Raw genomic sequence first — 19,449 nt, forward strand, 5'->3', positions numbered from 1 at the left:
GAAAGAGAGCAGGAAAATCATGATGTCATAGGAAGATGCAGTAAAAAAAAAGGCAAGGCAAAACAATATCAGTATCAACACAGTTCCTTTATTGTCAGTCAGGCATTATAAAAAAATATGTGTCCATAAAAATGATTCAAAAATCAAAAATAATCGCACTGTAAATGAATGTTCTGCTGAAAAAAAGAAACTGGAGCCACCAGTCCACCACCTAGTCCAAATCTGACAGTTCCATGGCCTTACCAATGGACTGGTTGTGTTGGACCACCTGGTCAAACGAGGGAGGGAGAGGAGTAGTTCTAATTTTGGAACAAGTGAGTCCCAGGCAGTGTGTGGTAGGTGTAGCTGTAGCGAAGACAACGGATAAAAGATAAGTGTACCCAAGTGAATGGGACAGCGATGAACATGTGTGACACAAGGGGATGAACCTTCTCCAGCTCAAAAACTACCCACCCACACTCCAACCAGGTGAGACGAGCGATTGATGTTTTGATAGTATATGATGGCAGATCAATGTCATGAAGATGGACCTGTTGCCCTATTTGGACCGGCTGCTGGGGCTTTGCTGATATCAGAAGTGGCACGTGGTAGTCAACAGATTGGCAACAGAAGCGGATAGGAAGTGGTGACATCAGAAATGGTGGGGGAGCAAAGAAGATGAGGAGGAGGAGGAGGCTGGAGGTGACGAAGAGGTGGATTAGAATGGGGATCCAGAAACAACCGTCAGGTGGGAATAAAAAGGAGAGGAAGGGGCCCATGGTGGGGCTAGGCAAAGGAAGGGGAGTAAGGGAAAAGATGAAGGTGAGGGCGCAATGCAATGTGTAGCCAGTGGTGACGTGAAAATTTGCCGAAATGCCAAAACACGGAAAGTACCGAATGGAAAGCAAAGGTGAGCACGATGGGATTGCCTAATAGAGATGGTCCTGATCAGCCACAAGATTGAAAAAGGCAATATTAATTACTATTCCATGTGGCACTGTGCCTGTGTGGCGCAAAGGCGAGTCTTTTTGAATATTCGCTTTGTTATTGACACCTGTCCATGCTACCAATCAACTTTGGTGCATGACACTGGTTGTGAGCTAAGAGGAGATCTGGGAGGACTTGTTCCATATAATTGTGGTGGGGAGTTCGAGGAAGATGGTCCCATACCCGGACTGGCTGATACTGGATCAATCACTTGTTGACGTTTGAACTGCAAAAGTAACAATGAAGGGCCAGACATCCTGCAAAGCAATGGGTGAGTCTCACGAGCCCAAGCGAACAGAAAAAAAGTGAGAGTCAGACAAAATAAGCGATTAGTTCAAGCTCCGTGTCTCCGCGAGCAAGATCGTGCAAAATCATCCTCCCCACTCTAACAAACAAAAAAAAAATACTTAACAGGATAAAAATCAAATTTCTCTGCATGATTGTGTGTTCCAATAAGGATGATGATGGGGGAAAGAAGGTTGAAAGGGATAAGAAGGCTGCAAAGGCAAATCGGAAGGCTGAGAAAACATGTGGTGGGGATAGCGATATAGCTGAGATGTTTCTGCGTGAGATTGTGAAATTGAATGATGAAGATGTGGGGAAAAAGAAGGCTGAGATGATGATTCATAAGGCTGAGAGAACATCTGGGGTGGATAGTGATATGGTGCAGGCAATCCGTTAAGCCCGTGCATTGGTGAATGAACCCGTTGGAGGTGTCCGGGTGCAGAGGAAGGGAAAACTGGTATCCTGGAAGGACCAGGCCGGATTGGAGATTGGATCTGTGGAGAGACTGGCGCATGGGCATGTTGAGGAGTATCCGCCCCTGCTATGGTGGGCCGATTACTGATCGTCTTCTTTTTCCCTCTTCTGAATGGTGTACGGTCAAAAGCGGGTGTCCGCACAGCAGGCATTGGCGTCTCATCAAGATTAGTTGTCGTATCTGCACCTGTTGTACCTGCCGCATCTACCAGAGTTTTCTTTTCACAAACCAGTTTTGCAGCGTTCAGCCGAATTTCTTGGACATTGGTAACCAAGGTGTTTTGGTGCGAAGACTTGACAGAACAACCGAGGCTATAAGGCAATAATTGTGAAGAGCATATACATTGAGAACATATTTGTTGGTTTGTTTGTGTGCGACTGTCTTGGTGAGTTTAGTTGTCTCACTATATTCTTGTTGTACTGGCGCAGTTTTGAATTCACTACAGTTTGACATGCAGCAGTCGTGTAGCACATTAACAGAACATAGAAATTTCTAGTATGTTGTCAGTAACACACCAGGTAAAGGACTTAATTATATACCTCTGCGGGAAGCACATCTTGTGACTCTGTAATTCGCAAGCAAGGAACTTGAAGGTTGGCATGGAGTGCTGGCAAGAAATCCATGTAAGTAAAAGCAACATGAGCAGCAAATTGACGGTTTGCTTCAGTGATGAGAATCTCTTCTATTTTTCCAATCCACAGGGGGGTCTCGGTGGACAATGAGGAGACAACCACATAGCTGCCAACTTTAGCCTCATCACCATTGCGTGTGGTGAAAGCCAAAGCTTTCAGAAACATTGACTGATCACCAGGAGAGTTCCATCTAGACTTGATGTAGATCTTGGATGAACACATTGACTTCCAAGGCACAGGGTCTGATGATTTGCATCTTATAGCGCTGGTGAATCTTGTTGAGCCGGCCAGCTTCTTGGTGTCGGGATGAAGGCCCAATAATCAATGTTGCTCTGGGTGATTAGCAATATATTGTTGTATGGCAGGACCCACACACATCCAATTCCCGCTGGCGGAGTCACGCCAGTAGCCCCCTGTGGCAATATGCTTGATAGTATCCTGGGAAGCAAATGACTGGCAACTATCCCGGCTTGGAGCCTTGCAATTGCTGTATACCAATGACAGATGGAAAACATGGTTGAAGGACTCATACCGCTCTGTTGAGAACAATAGTGCTGGTCCAAATCTACAAATAAATGCAGGTAAGTGAAGTAAGAAATGAAACTTCGGTTTTGAAATCAGTATGCTTGGGGCACATTTTGCACTGAGATTGAGGAAGTCTTCAATTGTACGTGAGAGTTGAGCCTGTGTATTTATATCAAGTCCTGCCAAATACAAGTGATTCAGCACTCACCAAATACTCCTCCAGGTTGTCTATTCTCGTGTGCCATAGAAGCACCACCAAATCTCCAATGACACTCCAAGCATGCAGAACATTTTGCGGTACCAGGTCATATATTAGATAGGGCATTACCTGTGCAAGGCTTTCAAAATGTTTGCCAATGAGGCCACCCTTATACCGACAGATGTATTCTGCTCCTAGTTGGGGGGAGTTAAGGCCATCCTTGCTGAGGGATTCAAGGTGCGCCTGGAAGATGGTTAGTAGGTGGGCTTTATCAAGGAGCCAGACAGTTTGTCCCAAAAAATACTTTACTACACCCAATAAAACGGTGTGTAGGATCTCAGTAGGCGTATCTTGATGAACATTGACACCTGGCATCCCTAATAAAGGATTGATGTGGTCATCGAGGGTTGCACCTTGCAGCAGTGTCTCAAGCTCCTGTTCTAGCCGCTGGCGGACTTCAGCCTCTGGTAAAGCAGGCTTCCCTTCTTTACGCTTGCGAAGTTGCTTGCCCAACTCAAGCAGATGCCGGATAATTAAATCACTTGCTGTGTTGCGTATTCCAGAGTTTTTAGCGGCCCTTTTAACCTTCTCGGTCCCTCTAGGCTCAAGAGAAGTATTTATTTGGTGCTTGATTGCCTCGCAGGTCTCTTGAGGGGTTCGAGGTTCGCTGCACTACAAATGATGAGAACTTTTTGACCCAGTTAAGATAGAAAGAAACAAGACTTACTCCGAAAACTTTCTGATAACCTTCATCGGTTTTTTTGTGCGCTTGAGTTCCACCGACCTTGCATGTTCTGCAAAATAAATTACTTTGAAGCCCAAAATGACTGCATTCCTCAGCGTGCATGGGATTGTCTCCTGCAACAAATAAGAGATAAGGTTGTAGCATAACTTCCTGCTCGTACTTGCAATCCCAAGTAAGTACACCGGATGATGAAGCTTCACTATTGGATTTGCATGAGAAGAAAATTGTAAAAAATATGGCAAAAATACTAACGTGATGGAGTCTTTGACCCCCTTCATTAACTCCATGGGCGCAGCATGTGGCAATGAGGAGACAAACCGGACACAGAACGCTTTTTCCAGCATCTCCCAAGGCATTGAGGCATTGGACATATAAACTATGTGATGCTTGTTCTATTGCTTGGATACATTACCTGAGACATCATCCATGAAAACAATTAGTGGGACTATGAGCACCAAACATCCACCCGATTTTGCATGCAGAGGGTTGGGCATCTAATTGGCAAAGTGTCTAGACAAGTCTATTGTGTATTGCATAGTAAGAGGAACAAGCTCAGAGTAAGAGATGGACTCACCAGTAAAGCCACAAAACTCTGGCTCGTTGGCGTGAATATTTTCATATGTGCACTTGAACGTAGATGTTGTAGCAATTACACACTCCAGATCTACAATGAAACCAGCCTGCATAATGAAAAGATCAGTGCATGAGGGTGTGATTACTTTGCAAATAAAGCTTACCTCTGAACGAGCAACTGGGTACCCAAGCAACAGAATCTCCACATCGTCCAACTGGTCTCTGGATTGAAAGAACTGCTTGGGAATAAAGTAAGCACCACTGGATTGCTGCAGGAGTTCATCGACAAAGAAGATTTTGCTATTAGCGGAAACAGAGGGCACCGCAAGGGACGGATGGGGGTCTAATAGCATTTTGGAGCCATGGTGCGCCTGAGACATACTGCCCTCTCCATCTTTGGGGTAATCTTGCATAGAAAACCATGTAATCGGGTTTGAATAGTCCTAAAACAGAGTGCATTGAGTACTTGAAACAATGAATCAATGTCCATACCTTTGCAATTGCTTTGCCGATTGAGTTCTGATAAAAAATATTTCTCGAGTTTGTGGCTACCTTCTCAGTCGGGTTTCCTACAAGATGGCGTATGGTTTCTTGACATTTCTTCAATGCGTGGAGGGTTGGAACATATTTAGCCGATAACTCGTTAGCCCAGGACAGGATTGCTTTTTGTTGAGCTTGAGAGAATCGGAGGCGAGGGGAGCTAAATAGTAGATCAGCGGCAAACATCTAACAAAATAGAATTAGACTAGTGTACTCATGTGATGATGAAAAACTTACCACCAGTGAGGGCCATGGATAACTGGGATCACCAGTGCGGGTTTCTGTCTGCAAGGCTCCAAAATTGTAATCTTCAGGATCTACTGTCAATGAAGAAAAATTAGACTGACTGGTGTCGCAAAATGAGATACATTATTTGGGGAGAAAGGTAAGTCATAAGATGTCTTGACAGTGTATTATTGGGAGGGGTAACATTGTCTAGAATAAAAACATACCTGGAATATTGATGCCAAAGTTGTTGTCATCACACTCGATTCCTATTTCTTCAGTTGCAGGACGCAAAGGGCAAGAGAAAAGGCTTTCACCTTTGTTTATTGCTCCACATAATTCATCGTAGATATCTGCCAGAGTTTGAAGCTTGTAAGTTCGTGTGCCCGAAAATGATGTCCATAGGTCTTGCAGTGGGACTGGGATATCAGATGGTTCATCTTGGGGCACATCAATCAACTCGGATGAATGGTCATCGTACAGGGGAAGTTAATCGGAGCGAGGAGAGGCTGGAACAGGAGGTGAAAGGTTTTGCTGTGGATGAGCTGGTGACAAACGGGATGGTGGAAGAGACGGAGGTGACAGAGGTGGTGGGAGAAACTAAAGGCCCTCCAAATGCCTGGAAACGTGGCGTGTATGCTTTTGGGAGGTATCGTGGCCAATAACATGGCATCGCCACATCAATATGAGAACCCCATTCTGTTTGGGGCAGACAAGGCATGCAACACGCCTACCGCCGTCCAATGATCCGTACACTAGAAAGGTACAGTCATTCAGCAAATCCACATTACAAGATGGCCGGACAGACCTCAGGAGTCCAATTGGGTGATTTGCGATGTTGCTTTTGGCATATTCAGCCTTGCACATTCAAGTTGTTGATATGGTGTTTTTAGAATGCAGTCTGTAGCACAGCCACTGGCTCTTGACTGCCCAAACTCATCCAATGATTCGCTGATAAGTTCCCACACAGTGACTCTCACTTCACCCTCTCCCAACTTCATCATGGCAACAACCATGTCCACTATTTTGTATCCACAGGTGACTGACAGAGATTGGGGCTCGAGGAATAGATTGCAACCTTTGAACACCACAATTTCTTTTGAAGGCTCAGTGCCAGCTACCAGGATTAGGTTGGCAGATGTGGTGATTTTTTTTCTTCTTGTTTGTTGATTAGGATTAACTCATCTATGCTCTCTAGCCGTTGAAGGTCTCAATCACACTGCCGCAGGAATGTGCTGGAATAACCCCATTGGTGAACTTAGGGCCTCTAGACTTTATGTATTGTGGCAGAAGTTTACCGTCAGTGCTCTGCTCACGTCAAGAGGTGCATCTTTCCTTTATTTTCTGTTTTTACACAACTGATGTACTGCAGGAAATGCAAGAGCTGAAGATTCCCTTGTCTTTCTTACCCTTTCACCCAAACTTCAATCCCTACAATACGCAGTCGTGGGTCAGGCTAATGAATAGTGTGCAGCGTTGGCTGCTCACTGAAGTTGTCAACAGGCAATCTCTGGAATGGGTGTGGGGTCGCAAAGCTTTTTGGATGGCTTATGTGGCGGCTTATCCCAGATTTCCTTACAGCCAATGGACTCATTGGAGCCCAATTATTTCCCCCAAAGGCTGTTTTTTGCAGGATTGGTTAGCCAAGAGGGATGTGGTAGTTTTGGGTGAGGATACCTTGGTATTTGGTGACGACACAGACTACATATCTGCAAGGTGTGCAATCTGGGGGAGATTGCAAGAACTGATTTCTTTAATTTACGATGGGAGTATTGTCACTACCAGTACCTAGTTGATTGTTCTCATGTACTCTTCATACCATCATGCATTTGGTTGTTGCTTTCGCTGTTCCAAAAAATATAATGTGTTCATGATTGTTATTATATATGTGCTTTGAACACGAAGTGACAAAACCGGATAAACCCGGTCTCTGCCAAAGCAGCCATTGTTCTCCATGGAGCATAGCCACCACTCCATGGAGTCACCATTGTTCTCCTAGGAGTCATTATACTATAGTGAGTAGCACCTCTGGCTATAAGTAGTAGGGGGTTTAGTACAGAAATACTGATAAAATTGGATAATGACCAGACCAGGGATTGAACCTGGAACCTTCTGGATACATGCCAGCTGCTCTACCAATTGAGCTATATGGCCAAGGTTACAATGTAGGATCTTAAACATGACATGCAACCACGGACGTCTTGCACAGAATAGCTGCTGCATACTGGGCTGGCTTATAAATCAGAGGTATTGTCCTATGGAGTATTGGTATGTCAGAGTATATTCTAGCATTCTCCTAGGAGCACAATTGTACTCCTAGGAGTCATTATACTATAGCAAGTAGCACCTCCAGCTATAAGTAGTAGGGGGTTTAGTATAGAAATACCTCAGTTGTTTCTATAGCCTCTTGGGCAGCGACTGAGGTATGTTACATTACATTTATTAGAGATCACCTTAAACTAACATCCATTGTAGTTTCACATAGGTAAATAATTAAGTCGTTTCTATAGCCTCTTGGGCAGCGGCTGAGTTTCACATAGTTTTATTACAAAGCTCTGAAGACTGTTTTACAATAGAACCCTGATTTCAGAGTACATCCTAAGGTCTACTAACGGTCTAGATTACTAGTGAAAAAACATCTACAACAATCATTTTTGAGGTACTACAGGCTCAACACTGACAGAACCATGGTTGTAAATATCACGCGAGCACTCAATTGAGGACTCCGATACCTCCCGAATCCCTCTGGCAGACCTTTGGGCTATTGCTACCATGATCAACAGTACGACAAGATGTCATTGACCCTTCGCTCTGTTCTTCGGTAGACCCCGGAGTAAGGTTCCAACCGGCCCCATTGATGATATATGACTAAGGTCTTTCGTCAATCGTGAGTAAAGCGTTATCCAAAATTAGCGGTGTAGTCTTTTTAGACTTGCTCTGCCAGTCATTGTCTTCGGTAGGCCATTTCGGCCTTGATCTCTTGTAATTGTCTTAGTCTTTCCTCATTTGTTCAACTTAGCTTAACGGTCTTGGTATCTTTTTTAACTTACAGGTTCTAGTCTTACTCAGCTTAACCTTCGTAGTGTTTTATTCCTCGTCTACTTACTCACCTTACCAGTCTTGGCACCTTATTCTGTCTTATAGCTTGTTCAAGGCCGCGCCAATAAGTAAACCTGTGATTTGCTGATGTGTTTATGGTGTCTCAATGCTCGGTTAACGGAAGTACCGGTGAATGTTTCTCATATCGTTCGCCCGATAACCATATTCATAGAACGAAAGGTCACAAGTTCCCAAGACGAAGCCAGTAGCAGAATTTCCGGGTGTAGCTGGTTCCCCTGTTAAATACCTCAGTCCCCACAGACTGTTCATTGTCTTTTTACACCCCCTAACTATCAGCAACGACCGCTGAAGATGCCCAGTCTCACATTTCCTCCTACCCCCCTCCACACACCCCCTCCCTCTACTAAGGAAAAATGTCCGTATTCTCCGTTTCGTCGGTTTATGATGGCTGCTTATCAAGTCTGAACTGCTTTATTAGTGGATTATGCGGACCTAGCGGTTATTGATATATCCAAAGCCAGAACTGCAGAAGGCCGCTTGGAGCTTGCTGCAGAAGTCAAAAATGCCCTCCTCACTCATGGCTTCTTTTATGTCATCAATCATGGGTACAAACAAGACGAGGTTTGTTTTCTATCTGATAGCGAAGCCTATTTCCAGGTTGAATTGTGTATTTTCATATAGACGGATAGAATGTTTGATATAGCAGAAGTTCCGTTTTCTGGTGTAAGTAATGAAGAAAAGCAACCATACACACATAATATCAAGGAGTCTGGTTCCTTCCAAGGATATAAGAGAAGATCTTACTGGGTAAGGTTTCGCGCTTTGTGGTGAACAATGATGACGAGTCAATTTTTTTTTGACTCTACAGCACATTGACAATGGCGTGCAAGATCAGCTTGAATCCTACAATAGTATGCGTTACCCTCACCGAATGATCTAATGTTAAATTTCGGCACAGTTCATCGCAATGTCAACAAGCTTCCGCATCCTCCAGCACTATGTCCATTCCTTCCTGAAATCGAAGCTTTCTGCAAACATAATTTTTTCAATGTAATTCATCCGATCTTCAGGTGCGTATAGAAAGGTTTGTCATTGGTCTCAGCTAAAATGAATGGAGACTACTAGATTGATAGCATTGAGCCTCGAAATCCCTGAGGAAACTTTGGTCAATATGCATAATTATGATGCAGAGGGAGAAACATATGGTGTGTTTCACAGTACTATGATTGTACCATTCTAACAGTCTGCAGTCAGATTAGTGAAATAGTCAGCTTTTAGAGCAGCCAATAGGACCGCTTTTGCTAATACTTTTATTGCAGCTATCCTCGATCGGAAGATGAGATAAAGACCAATAACGTTTGGCTGAAGGGACATAAAGGTTTTCTCGTTGAGATATAATATAAATAAGGTATCATGACTATTTTGTTGTTTCAGACTTTGGAAGCATCACCATCCTTTGGAGTCAACCAGTGGCTGCCTTACAGATTATGGCTGCTGATGGCAATTGGCGTTGGGTTCGGCACATTGATAACGCTCTCGTATGTCCCCCTCCAGCCGAAATAGAGCGAGCCAAACGACTGACTACAAATAGGTGGTGAATGCTGGGGAAGCTCTGGAATTTTTGACAGGAGGATATTACAAAGGCACAATTCACCGAGTACGGCAGCCTCCTCCCGATCAGCAAGGCTACGAACGATTGGGGATCATAAACTTTGTGTTAACCGATGATGATGTGGAATTGACGCCCTTGACTGGGAGTCCTGTTCTACAGAGAGCAGGTATATACGCTACCAAAGATGATAATGCGCCTACAATGAAAGCTTGGAGGCAGAGTAGAGCAAGTGCATTCGGCACTAGCGAGCTAAAGAAGGGTACACAACAGCGGGTAGAGGAGGATGTTATCAACGGGATCGTTGTGAAATACTATAGTTAAGTATGTCACGGCGACCAGTTCTAGCGATTTAGCTCAGGTCTGACTCACTTTCTCGCCCAAGTTCCCTTGGTACATCCGATTGTTTCATGACTCGCTCCCCTAAGATTATCTCCTGTGTATACAAATTTGTGTATTTTTCTCCCTTGTCAATTGAAACATCATGTGAATGAAAGTGAATGAAGCGAGACGAATGACCAAGAACAAAGAGTATAGTGGAAATATATGTATCTAACACTATCGTACAAATGTATAGCGTAAACATAGCAGGATACCACAAAGGATAATACAGATCATAAATAAAATTCAGTAAATGTTTGATAGATGCCAGAAGATGTCCGCCTAAGGCATCTCGTGAATCAGAAGGGTCTTCTTTCCTATACGAACACTCCCCTGGAATGGGAGTCCAGTCAACTCCATTTCATTGTCATCTGAATCTCCGTTGTTGAATGGCATTCCATGAACATAAACACCTACAGCAGCAGAACCTTGTAACCCTGCCAGTGCCCCTTGCGATCCGAATATCACCTGCGAAACATTATGGTTATTACTATGAAGTATGATCAAGACTAGGGCAGAACCAACCTTGCTCACGAAATTGCTAAACTCCTTCTGACGGCCTGGTAGAACTTCCATGGGTATATCAACAAGGTTCGCGGTCACGGCGAAAGCAGCACCCTCATCATCTCGGGTCGGGTCAGGTACACTCGTAGAAAATAGCCAATCGTCTGGCCTTATATGAGCGAAAGCGCGTTCTGGAAGTGGGTTGGGAAGTGGTGGGTTAGGAACGTCGCCTTCGCCGTGTGTGTTGCTAAGAGGTAAGGGTGGTAACTGTGGAACCTCCCCGTCAAAGACAAGCACATCAGGGAAAACACGATTCACGTCCAGAGAAAGGTTCATTCCCTTTGGTAGAACTATCCTTGCATACACTGTACCACTCGCCAAAAACCCGCCGCTGGCACCGTCCGGTTTGATTTTCATGTCACGAATCGTCACATTGCGCATAACCTGGGGCCGTGGATTAGGAGCAGGGAAGTCTGTATCAATAATTAATGATGGAAAAATTGGCGTGGATATCATGATCGGATTGAGGTCGAGGGAAAGGTATCGGCTCACGAAAGTCGATAGGACGGAGGATGCATTAGTTGGAAGTGGAAGGACTGTGCCTGAGACGATAAGAGTGATGTTTGGATGAGTAGAGGTGAATGGCCGTGAATGAACCGATGCAATTGGAACAAGGCGACTTGGTTTGCCTGGGCTGGGCAAAGAGATGATAAAAGGAAGTGTAGGCATTGTTAAATTAAATGTGAGTGGTGCAGGATTAACTAGCGATGCTTGGGCTTGCAGGCGAACTTCTTTGGATTCAGAGGAGACCATGAAGGATTGTAGAGTCACAAGTTGAGAAAAGGAGGGAAATGGGGTACTGTGGCCAGGTGGAGGTAAGCCAGGTAGAGGAGGTACTGGAGCTCATCAATAACAACATAATTACGACGGAAGAAAATGCTTACTCTTCATTGTCATGTCGAGGCCAATATTCCGCTGCTCAAATTTTAATGTATGTCTCCAACCGGTTTCGTTGAGCAACCCCCCTGTGACAGCTGCCTCTGCGATTTGAATTTGAATGGAAACAGCACCCGCAGACCACGTATCCCTCACGAACTGCATCAGGGCTGATACATTCTGCGTAGGGAGGACATAAACAGGGACTGTGATAGGTGTCAACCATGAGAAGTCTCGTGGTGGATTCGACGTAATTGGGATTGAGATAGGTGGAGCTGAAATAGAGGCCAATTTCGTAGACGGATCGTGAGGAGATGTTATGTGGATGGTACTGAGATCGACTGAAACGTCGCTAAGCAGGTTTACCCCCCACCGACCCAGCGACTTCCACATGTCGGTGAAAGTGCCTTCATCGTCGTCTGTATTTACTCCAATGACGGAGCCAGCATCAATGCCCACTCTTCCTTCTACATTAACCCACAAACCACCTTCCTCTGTGACGTCTATAACGTCTACTCTATCGGGACCCTGCACCCTCAATGCCTGGTTTACGAGGTCCTCTGGGGATACATCCTTGAGCCGAGCAGCATATGAATAGGCAAGGATAGCTAGCAAAAGGAATATGGTGATGCAGAATAGGAGAGAACTGAGAAAAATGCAAGTCAGTTTAGACCAAAGTCTCTGGCGAGCACGTGTGCTGGTTCCTAGTTCATGGTAATACACAGGAGTGCTTGGACCACCGTTATTGGCACTGGCAGACGTCTGTGATGCCAGAAGTGGCGTTCTCTCGGTTTCTGGGGCTCTAGCCCTTCCTTTTCCTTTGATTACAGGCCTGACTTCAGGCTCAACATTGAGGTTGCTAGTGGTCGCCATGAGATGTTGGTGGTAAGGAGTTAAGGAGGACACACCTGGCGGAGAGGACACGACTGGAGCAACCTCAACCAGATGTTTTACCTAATGTAGTAGCCCAGCGTCACTGTGGCTGTAGCGCGGTCATGCGGATTAATCTTAGGCGACAACCACGACATAACTTTCAAGTTAGCCTGAGGAACCTCCAGCTGCAATCGCCAGCACCAACGAGCAGAAAGCAACAATGGACGGCGACTACAAAACCTCGAAAGAGGCTTTTGTGTCTGGAATGACAGGTTCAACTGTTATGCATGTTAATCTGATTTCCGTAGTAGCTTGGGTATGCTTTTCCTTGTCGTATCTTCTTGTTTCGTGAACTCAGCGGAACATAGTCTTCCATCGCTCTTTATTCAGCTATTCGCTCTCGCCTTCCCCCTTCAAAAACGATACCGTTTGCAGCAGAATGGATGATTTTGGTCGTTCCTCTACTGCTTTCTATGACGCTTTTTGCGAATACCCCATCTACACTGTCCGCTTTACTCTTGGGTCCGGCTAGTCTCTTGCTGCTTTTCCCTGCACGGAATTCAAGACCCCCTTTGCCCTCAAACGCGACTGATAACAGCCCGACTACATCCAACCCACAAGCACTGACGCCATTACCTGCTCTATCGACGTACCGTTCGCATATGCTAATAATGACTATCTTGTCTATTCTCGCGGTTGACTTCCCCGTCTTTCCCCGTTCTCTAGTGAAATGTGAGACCTATGGCGTATCCCTGGTACGTCTCGCGTGCCTAGTGGTAGCGTTCGTTCAACTGAACGCTTTTATTCACACTTCATATAGATGGATATTGGTGTTGGATCATTCGTATTTTCACAGGGAATTGTCTCGGCTATCCCAATGATCAAGGACCCCGCATATTTAACTGCCCCCATCCTACCTAAATTTCTGACGTTGTCCCGCAAACTTGCTCCCATCATCGCTCTCGGCCTTTTGCGCGTTGTGCTCGTGAAAGGTACTGAGTATCCAGTGAGGTGACCTTCGTTTTCTTGTTAGTCCATTGGACGCTCATCTTGGCTTCAGGAACATGTAACGGAATACGGTGTACATTGGAACTTTTTCATCACATTGGCCATTATGCCAGCTGTTCAGGTGCTGTTGCACCCCATCATGATACACATCCCGCTTTCTCTCCTTGGAATATGGGTAGCAGTTCGTAAGTTATAGCGCTGTCGTTCAGAAGCTTGTACTCATGTTTGTTCAGTTCATCAAATGTCCCTGTCCACCATGGGTCTCAAGCAGTTCGTGCTCACCGCTCCTCGTACTGGCCTACTGAGTGCGAACAAGGAGGGTGTCTCATCTCTACTCGGTTCGTGATTATTCTCTTACGCTATGCACATTCAGCTGATTATCCACTCTTCAGGATATTTCGCCATTCACCTGCTCGGTCTTGCTACAGGAACCCTCATTATCCCCCCTTCCCCATCCTACTTCCGCAGGTTGCAAGACTCTCTTGTCGAGGCATCTGACAAGTCTAGCTCAGGGAAGAAAGATAACAGTCAGCCTCAAGATCGCAAATCCCTGACTGCTCCACGACAAAATGGAAAGACTGCAATAGAATTATTTTCGTACACTGTAGTTTGGTGGGCCTTATTGGGGCTCACCCGATTCCTAGGTTTGGATGTTTCGCGTAGGATGGTACGTATCTCGACATCACTACACGATCCCGGTTCTGACTTGAATTTTATTGATTCTGTAGGCCAATTTAACCTACATCCTCTGGGTCGTAGCGTACAACACCACGTTTATCCTAGGCTATCTTCTAATGGACTCCTATTTTTTCCCCGCCGCTAAAGGTCAAGCTACTGCAAAAGACGATGGAAAAGTACAGTCTCGATCCAAGCTTAGCACTTCTCCTTCTCTGCTAGACGCAATAAACAAAAATGGACTGGCTCTCTTTCTCCTGGCGAGTCAGCCCGTTTCTCATCGCGCTCTATCACCAGCTGACGACTTGATATCTTCATTCATCAGGCTAACGTCGTCACTGGTGTCATTAACCTGTCAATTCCTACGATGTACACGTCGGATACGTGGGCTATGGTGATTCTGGGTGGATATGCATTCGGCATCTCTGTTGTTGCTTGGAGGCTGCAAAGCTATCGGATCTGGAGGTTTTAATTTATACCTACTATTCTTTATTTTATTGGTAGCCAATTAGTGTGCGTGTGGGGTCTACTAGTGTACAATTTGACTTATTGTCGATTTATTTCGGCCATATGTCACCCACTGACGGGAGCTAGAACCCTAACCTTAGACGAGTTGAGGCCGCACACCGCCGAGCATGTTAACTCTCGATTTTGACTTCCGAGTTCGAATATTATTCTGGAGGCTCAGTTTTGCGTTGTGTCTCTACACAATGTGGCCCACTACTCCCCTTTTTGCTTCCCTAACAAGGGTTTCTATGCCTTTCAAGCGTTCGCAGGAGGGACTTTTTCACGGAAAGATGAAGCAGTACGGAAACAACGTGCCCTTCTCCAAACACAAAACACGGCGGACATGGCTACCCAATGTCCAAAGCAAACGTCTGGTCTCAAACCTCCTCGGCGAGGAACTGAAACTGAAGCTTACGACGAGGGCCCTAAAGTCTATCAAAAAGGTGCGTAGGTAGTGGGTTCGAGATGGCTAGTTTGCTGGTTGACACGCGGTGTACGAATGGCAGCATGGAGGTGTCGATAATTATCTTTTGAACACCAAACATGAATTGTTGGGATGGGAAGGCATGCGGTTGCGCATTCTTGTGCGAGAAAAGGCGGACGAGAAGCGTAAAGTGGAGGAGGAACTGGCGGAAGCGCAGGCGGCTGAGGCTGAACGTGTAAGGCGGAAGGAAGAGGTAAAGGAGATGAGGCTGAAGAAGCTGGAAGAGGCTAGTAGGCAGAAGAGGGAGGAGCAGAAGAGACGAAAAACTACGGAAGGTATATTGGGGCGAGGCGGGCCTTCGTCTACGCCAGCGTCGTTGACGATATAGACCTGTCGCCTAAAAAGTGAGTGCTGAAGTGGGCTTTGGGGAGGTAAATACTAATGGGAATTCTAGCCAAGGATATTGGCTTTTACTACCTCCTAGACGTCCACAACTGAATGGGTGCCCGGACGGAGATGCATATAATTGCAGCCGGACGAAGGAACTCTGACACGACTGTGGCTGTTTTTCCTGTATTTTAAGGATATCTTCGCTCTGTTTATTATCGCTCAGGCCTCGGGATTGGGCGAATCTAATTGCTGCATTCACGTATGAACAATCTGACGCGGCGATGTCCTTTTGAGGTCAGGTGTGAGTTGAATGATTTTCAACTGCGCTAGTTGGACGCATACAGTTTTCCGGTATGGTCCATATTTTAATTTCATGACAGAAGCAGATCTAGGTGCTGTGCATTGGAAGAAGGACGTATACGCTTCAACGACAACGAAATATGCACGGAAGGGTACGTGTTTCGTGAAGGTTTCGTCTGAGAGGATGGCTCGAATAATGATTCATATCTACCTCTACTTACAGTAATAGGCATCAGCATCGACGCAGTTGCTAAAAAAGTAGTGGATATCCTCATGGCGTAAACGAAAGTGGATAAACTTGGAAGTTAAAAGCAATTAGGGCTGGAGTCGATCTGGAGAGTTATCCGTCTATCAGATCGAAGCGCAGGCTGAGCCAATTTATCTGAGAGACTTTTGCAACTGCCATACGATGACCGGTTGTTGGTTTGAATAAATGCACTCAGTTTCCTGTTGCCGTGTGGCACTTTGAATCATAATATTGGTGTGACGGACTTGTGCCTGAACAATATCTTGATCAGTTGTAATAGCAGTAGTGCAAACCTTTGTTTATAAGACTGACAGGGCGAGTTATAGCTTCGCCTGAACTTGTTTGGAGTCGAAACACAGAGATAATAAATGTCGATAGCAAGTAAAGGTCAAATATAAATATAGCATGACTGTTCTGCCGCGGAGCCGTGACCGTCCACGTCGAACGCTCTTTGCAGGCGAGACACTTTGCCTCCGTTTCTCTTCCCTCAGCATGAACCTTCTGGTTTATATCAAGTCTCAGTATTACACTTCCAGAGAACGCTTGTCTTTGTGACCCTATGACCCTCAGTTTTGTGCGTATCGTCTTCTGCATATTTCACTTCAGGTTAAACTTACCTCCATGTTCCTCAGTGCCTCCATAGACCAGCTCAATACACAAATGCATACCGCACTATCTAATGGCCGTTCATCTACGTCCTCTTCTTCCACCCATGACACAAATTCCACCTCTGGTTCCAGTCGCACCGGCACCAGCCTCGACACCCATTCCACCTCTTCCACCTCCTTTACTTCAAATTCAAGCTTCGCCTCTGGCACCCTCAAATCCCACAATCGACCTTCCAACTTGACCATCACCGCCATAGGCTCTCCACCCCCCAATAGCAACTCCCCACCGTCCGAATCTTCTCGGCCTGCCTCTCCCTCTCTTCGCAAACCCGGATTTTCACCGCCAAATACGCATCATAACGGGAATGGAAATGCCAATCATGCACCAGCTCATCCGAGTGGTTTGCGAGCACAGATAGCACATCTCCTTCCTCGTCATGCTCTCTTCCATGTCCGGCTTACCATACACCAGCTCAGCAGCGTACCATTTGTCAGCGGTGAATTTGGCGTTCGGTGGAAATTCAAGGGAGTGTCTACCCCAGGGAGGGGTGGGATTTTAGGGAAGGTTAGGGGCAAGGGTAAAATAAAGGCGCGAAAAGGAACGAAAGACGTAGATGGTGACAAACAGGGAGAGGCGAACGGAAAGGGGAAAGATAAGGACAGTGACACAGATGGAGGGGGGCGGGACACAGCTAGCATTATAGACACATCATTATCCGAAGCACACAGCATCGCCAACAGCACTCCCTCAAGAGATTCGCACTTCACAATACCCTCCGTCGTCGTGTCCGCCAACAGCCCCATATCGCCTCCACTACACAACCCAAGGGCGGTGAGCTCTGCATCGACCGCCAGTACATCCTCCTCATCTTGTCGTTCCGTAAATATGACGAGTACTGGTCCTAATACACATCCATACGCACAATATCTCTCCGCCGAATGGCTACCACAGTCCTATCTGGACTCACAACGCGATACTCTCCCCACACCATCACTTGCCGCCACCACGCCACCCTCTTCCTACGTTGGTGCCAAAGGCCAGACGTCTTTCGTGCACCTCAAGGACCACAACATTATCTGGGAACGAACTCTGGATGTCGTCCTGCAAATGGGCATCGGTAGGGAAACCAATGAGCTGGCTGATTGCGAAGCCAAACTTGTCGTTGTTCAGGTACGTAGAACTCTAAAACACATGATATACTGCGTGTCATATTTGGTTTTGGGCATGTTGTGCTGATATATCTCTTATTTAGCGCGTTATCCCAGGTGATCCAGATGCACCGCAGAATCCGCGTCTTGGCGCAGTTTACCTCAATCTCGCTCAGTACGTAGATGCAGGATCTGTTACAAGGCGATACCTCCTCCGCCAAAGTAAAACCAACGCCACCCTAAAAGTAGGTCTCGTTGTATCAGGTGTGCTCAGACATAATCACACTAACGCAACACTCTCACAGCTCACGATCCAACTCGAACAAGTCGGTGGCGAATCCTCCTTCACGGCACCTCCTCTTCCAAAGGGCGAGATCCTAGGTGGCGTAGCAGGCCTATTAGAGAACGACGTGTATCGCACGCGTCCTCGCATGCTTGACCTGTACGATCGCTGCTCCTCGGACTCCTCGCTCTCCTCCGCTTCGTCCGCCAGTGGCGCCTCGAAACGAAAGAAGAGAAAGAAACCATTCGACGTGGCGCGCCTGCCGCATACGCGTGGGCCTAGGGGCACGGAGAGCATGATCGATGCTCTGTTCAACCCTCATCCGTCGACTTTGAGAAAGGTGACGCCGTTCACGTATTTTACAGAACCGCAGTCGTGGCGTGATGGCGCGAATACCGTACACCCGTCGAAACAAGGTGACGATGGTGACGACGACCACGGCGAAGAGGACGAGGAGAACTATGGTCGCCCTGGCGAGGGCGACAGCTGGAATGACACCACGCGAGAGTCGTCTTACGCCGACTCTCTCGAGGGACCCGGAGAATCCGAGAGCGACTACGCGAGCATGTACACCGCCCCTGCCTCTGCGTCCGCCTCCGTTTTGTCGTTGCGCAGCATGCGATCGATGAGATTTCCAGGTGGTCACCATCATCGTGTGGAGAAGGAGGCGTCGAGTGCGAGTGGTGTTGAGGACAAACCACGGTCTTGGTGGCGCAAGATTGGGATGCTTCGTCCTGGGACGCCTACGGGGGGCGCTGCGCCGCCGTTTTCTACATGAGGCTTGTTTTTGTCACTCGTCGCTGGGATGGCGGCGGGTGAGGGGTGTTGATACTAACGGATTTTTTTGCCTTTTTCTTTTTTTTTTTTTCTTTTCCTCTTTCTTTGGTTGTTTTTTTTGCTTATATCTCATCTTCTTCATTGCATATTTGGGGGTACCTTTTTCTTAGTCATGACGACTTCGACCTCAGGCATTTGAACACATCTAACTATCATACATCCAGAATCTGCATCGACGATCATGATCCTCCATGCAACCATCATCATCGCCGCCGCCGCCACCACCACCACCGTACATACATAAACAAGATTAATGTTGTCATCAGAAACGAATATTGATTAACTGGTTCAGACTCTAGATGATATCTCTACATATTTCTTTTGGGTTATAGAATGGTTGAAATGGTGTTCTTCAAGTTTAGCTTTGGAGCTATGAAGCGTGATGAGATCTCTCGAGTGACGCTGTCATGCCATTTATCTGATCATGAGCTCTGATAACACTTGGTCTTTGGGTGAGGTATGGCTTCATTAAATAGATATACTACAAGCCATT

At 46.3% G+C, this 19,449-nt stretch overlaps 7 protein-coding genes across 7 annotated transcripts; 5 read left to right on the plus strand and 2 right to left on the minus strand.

Annotated features, from left to right (window-relative positions):
* Window positions 1–1,388: 1,388 nt before the first annotated feature.
* On the minus strand, window positions 1,389–5,886 carry SERLADRAFT_436680 (uncharacterized protein; the record flags this gene model as incomplete). Its single annotated transcript, XM_007316964.1, has 13 exons — window positions 1,389–2,018; window positions 2,069–2,218; window positions 2,266–2,553; window positions 3,212–3,325; window positions 3,392–3,754; window positions 3,810–3,940; window positions 4,402–4,507; window positions 4,565–4,843; window positions 4,893–4,919; window positions 4,974–5,126; window positions 5,178–5,260; window positions 5,393–5,605; window positions 5,682–5,886. 13 exons carry the CDS (start codon window positions 5,884–5,886, stop codon window positions 1,389–1,391), a joined length of 2,742 nt encoding a protein of 913 aa, XP_007317026.1.
* Window positions 5,887–6,167: 281 nt separating this feature from the next.
* SERLADRAFT_464391 (uncharacterized protein) lies at window positions 6,168–7,051 on the plus strand (the record flags this gene model as incomplete). The annotated part of the gene is made up of 3 exons (XM_007316965.1): window positions 6,168–6,308; window positions 6,364–6,489; window positions 6,538–7,051. 3 exons carry the CDS (start codon window positions 6,168–6,170, stop codon window positions 6,955–6,957), a joined length of 687 nt encoding a protein of 228 aa, XP_007317027.1.
* Window positions 7,052–8,132: 1,081 nt separating this feature from the next.
* Window positions 8,133–10,334, plus strand: SERLADRAFT_360900 (uncharacterized protein; the record flags this gene model as incomplete). The annotated part of the gene is made up of 11 exons (XM_007316966.1): window positions 8,133–8,393; window positions 8,445–8,640; window positions 8,704–8,846; window positions 8,907–9,032; window positions 9,094–9,136; window positions 9,184–9,295; window positions 9,351–9,430; window positions 9,476–9,491; window positions 9,545–9,603; window positions 9,660–9,763; window positions 9,817–10,334. The coding sequence occupies 10 exons, from the start codon at window positions 8,577–8,579 to the stop codon at window positions 10,156–10,158; spliced, it is 1,089 nt and encodes a 362-aa protein (XP_007317028.1).
* A 163-nt stretch (window positions 10,335–10,497) lies between these two features.
* On the minus strand, window positions 10,498–12,528 carry SERLADRAFT_436682 (uncharacterized protein; the record flags this gene model as incomplete). The annotated part of the gene is made up of 3 exons (XM_007316967.1): window positions 10,498–10,683; window positions 10,741–11,615; window positions 11,664–12,528. The coding sequence occupies 3 exons, from the start codon at window positions 12,526–12,528 to the stop codon at window positions 10,498–10,500; spliced, it is 1,926 nt and encodes a 641-aa protein (XP_007317029.1).
* Window positions 12,529–12,748: 220 nt separating this feature from the next.
* SERLADRAFT_368374 (uncharacterized protein) lies at window positions 12,749–14,683 on the plus strand (the record flags this gene model as incomplete). The annotated part of the gene is made up of 8 exons (XM_007316968.1): window positions 12,749–12,844; window positions 12,897–13,283; window positions 13,349–13,534; window positions 13,589–13,721; window positions 13,770–13,874; window positions 13,929–14,203; window positions 14,265–14,471; window positions 14,537–14,683. 8 exons carry the CDS (start codon window positions 12,749–12,751, stop codon window positions 14,681–14,683), a joined length of 1,536 nt encoding a protein of 511 aa, XP_007317030.1.
* Window positions 14,684–14,864: 181 nt separating this feature from the next.
* On the plus strand, window positions 14,865–15,854 carry SERLADRAFT_464402 (uncharacterized protein; the record flags this gene model as incomplete). The annotated part of the gene is made up of 3 exons (XM_007316969.1): window positions 14,865–15,161; window positions 15,225–15,546; window positions 15,597–15,854. 2 exons carry the CDS (start codon window positions 14,922–14,924, stop codon window positions 15,528–15,530), a joined length of 546 nt encoding a protein of 181 aa, XP_007317031.1.
* An 846-nt stretch (window positions 15,855–16,700) lies between these two features.
* SERLADRAFT_414721 (uncharacterized protein) lies at window positions 16,701–19,043 on the plus strand (the record flags this gene model as incomplete). The annotated part of the gene is made up of 3 exons (XM_007316970.1): window positions 16,701–17,858; window positions 17,941–18,081; window positions 18,142–19,043. 3 exons carry the CDS (start codon window positions 16,701–16,703, stop codon window positions 18,895–18,897), a joined length of 2,055 nt encoding a protein of 684 aa, XP_007317032.1.
* Between the last annotated feature and the right edge of the window lie 406 nt (window positions 19,044–19,449).

The sequence above is a fragment of the Serpula lacrymans genome, assembly GCF_000218685.1.
Source record: "Serpula lacrymans var. lacrymans S7.9 unplaced genomic scaffold SERLAscaffold_5, whole genome shotgun sequence".
Taxonomy (NCBI): Eukaryota; Fungi; Basidiomycota; class Agaricomycetes; order Boletales; family Serpulaceae; genus Serpula; species Serpula lacrymans.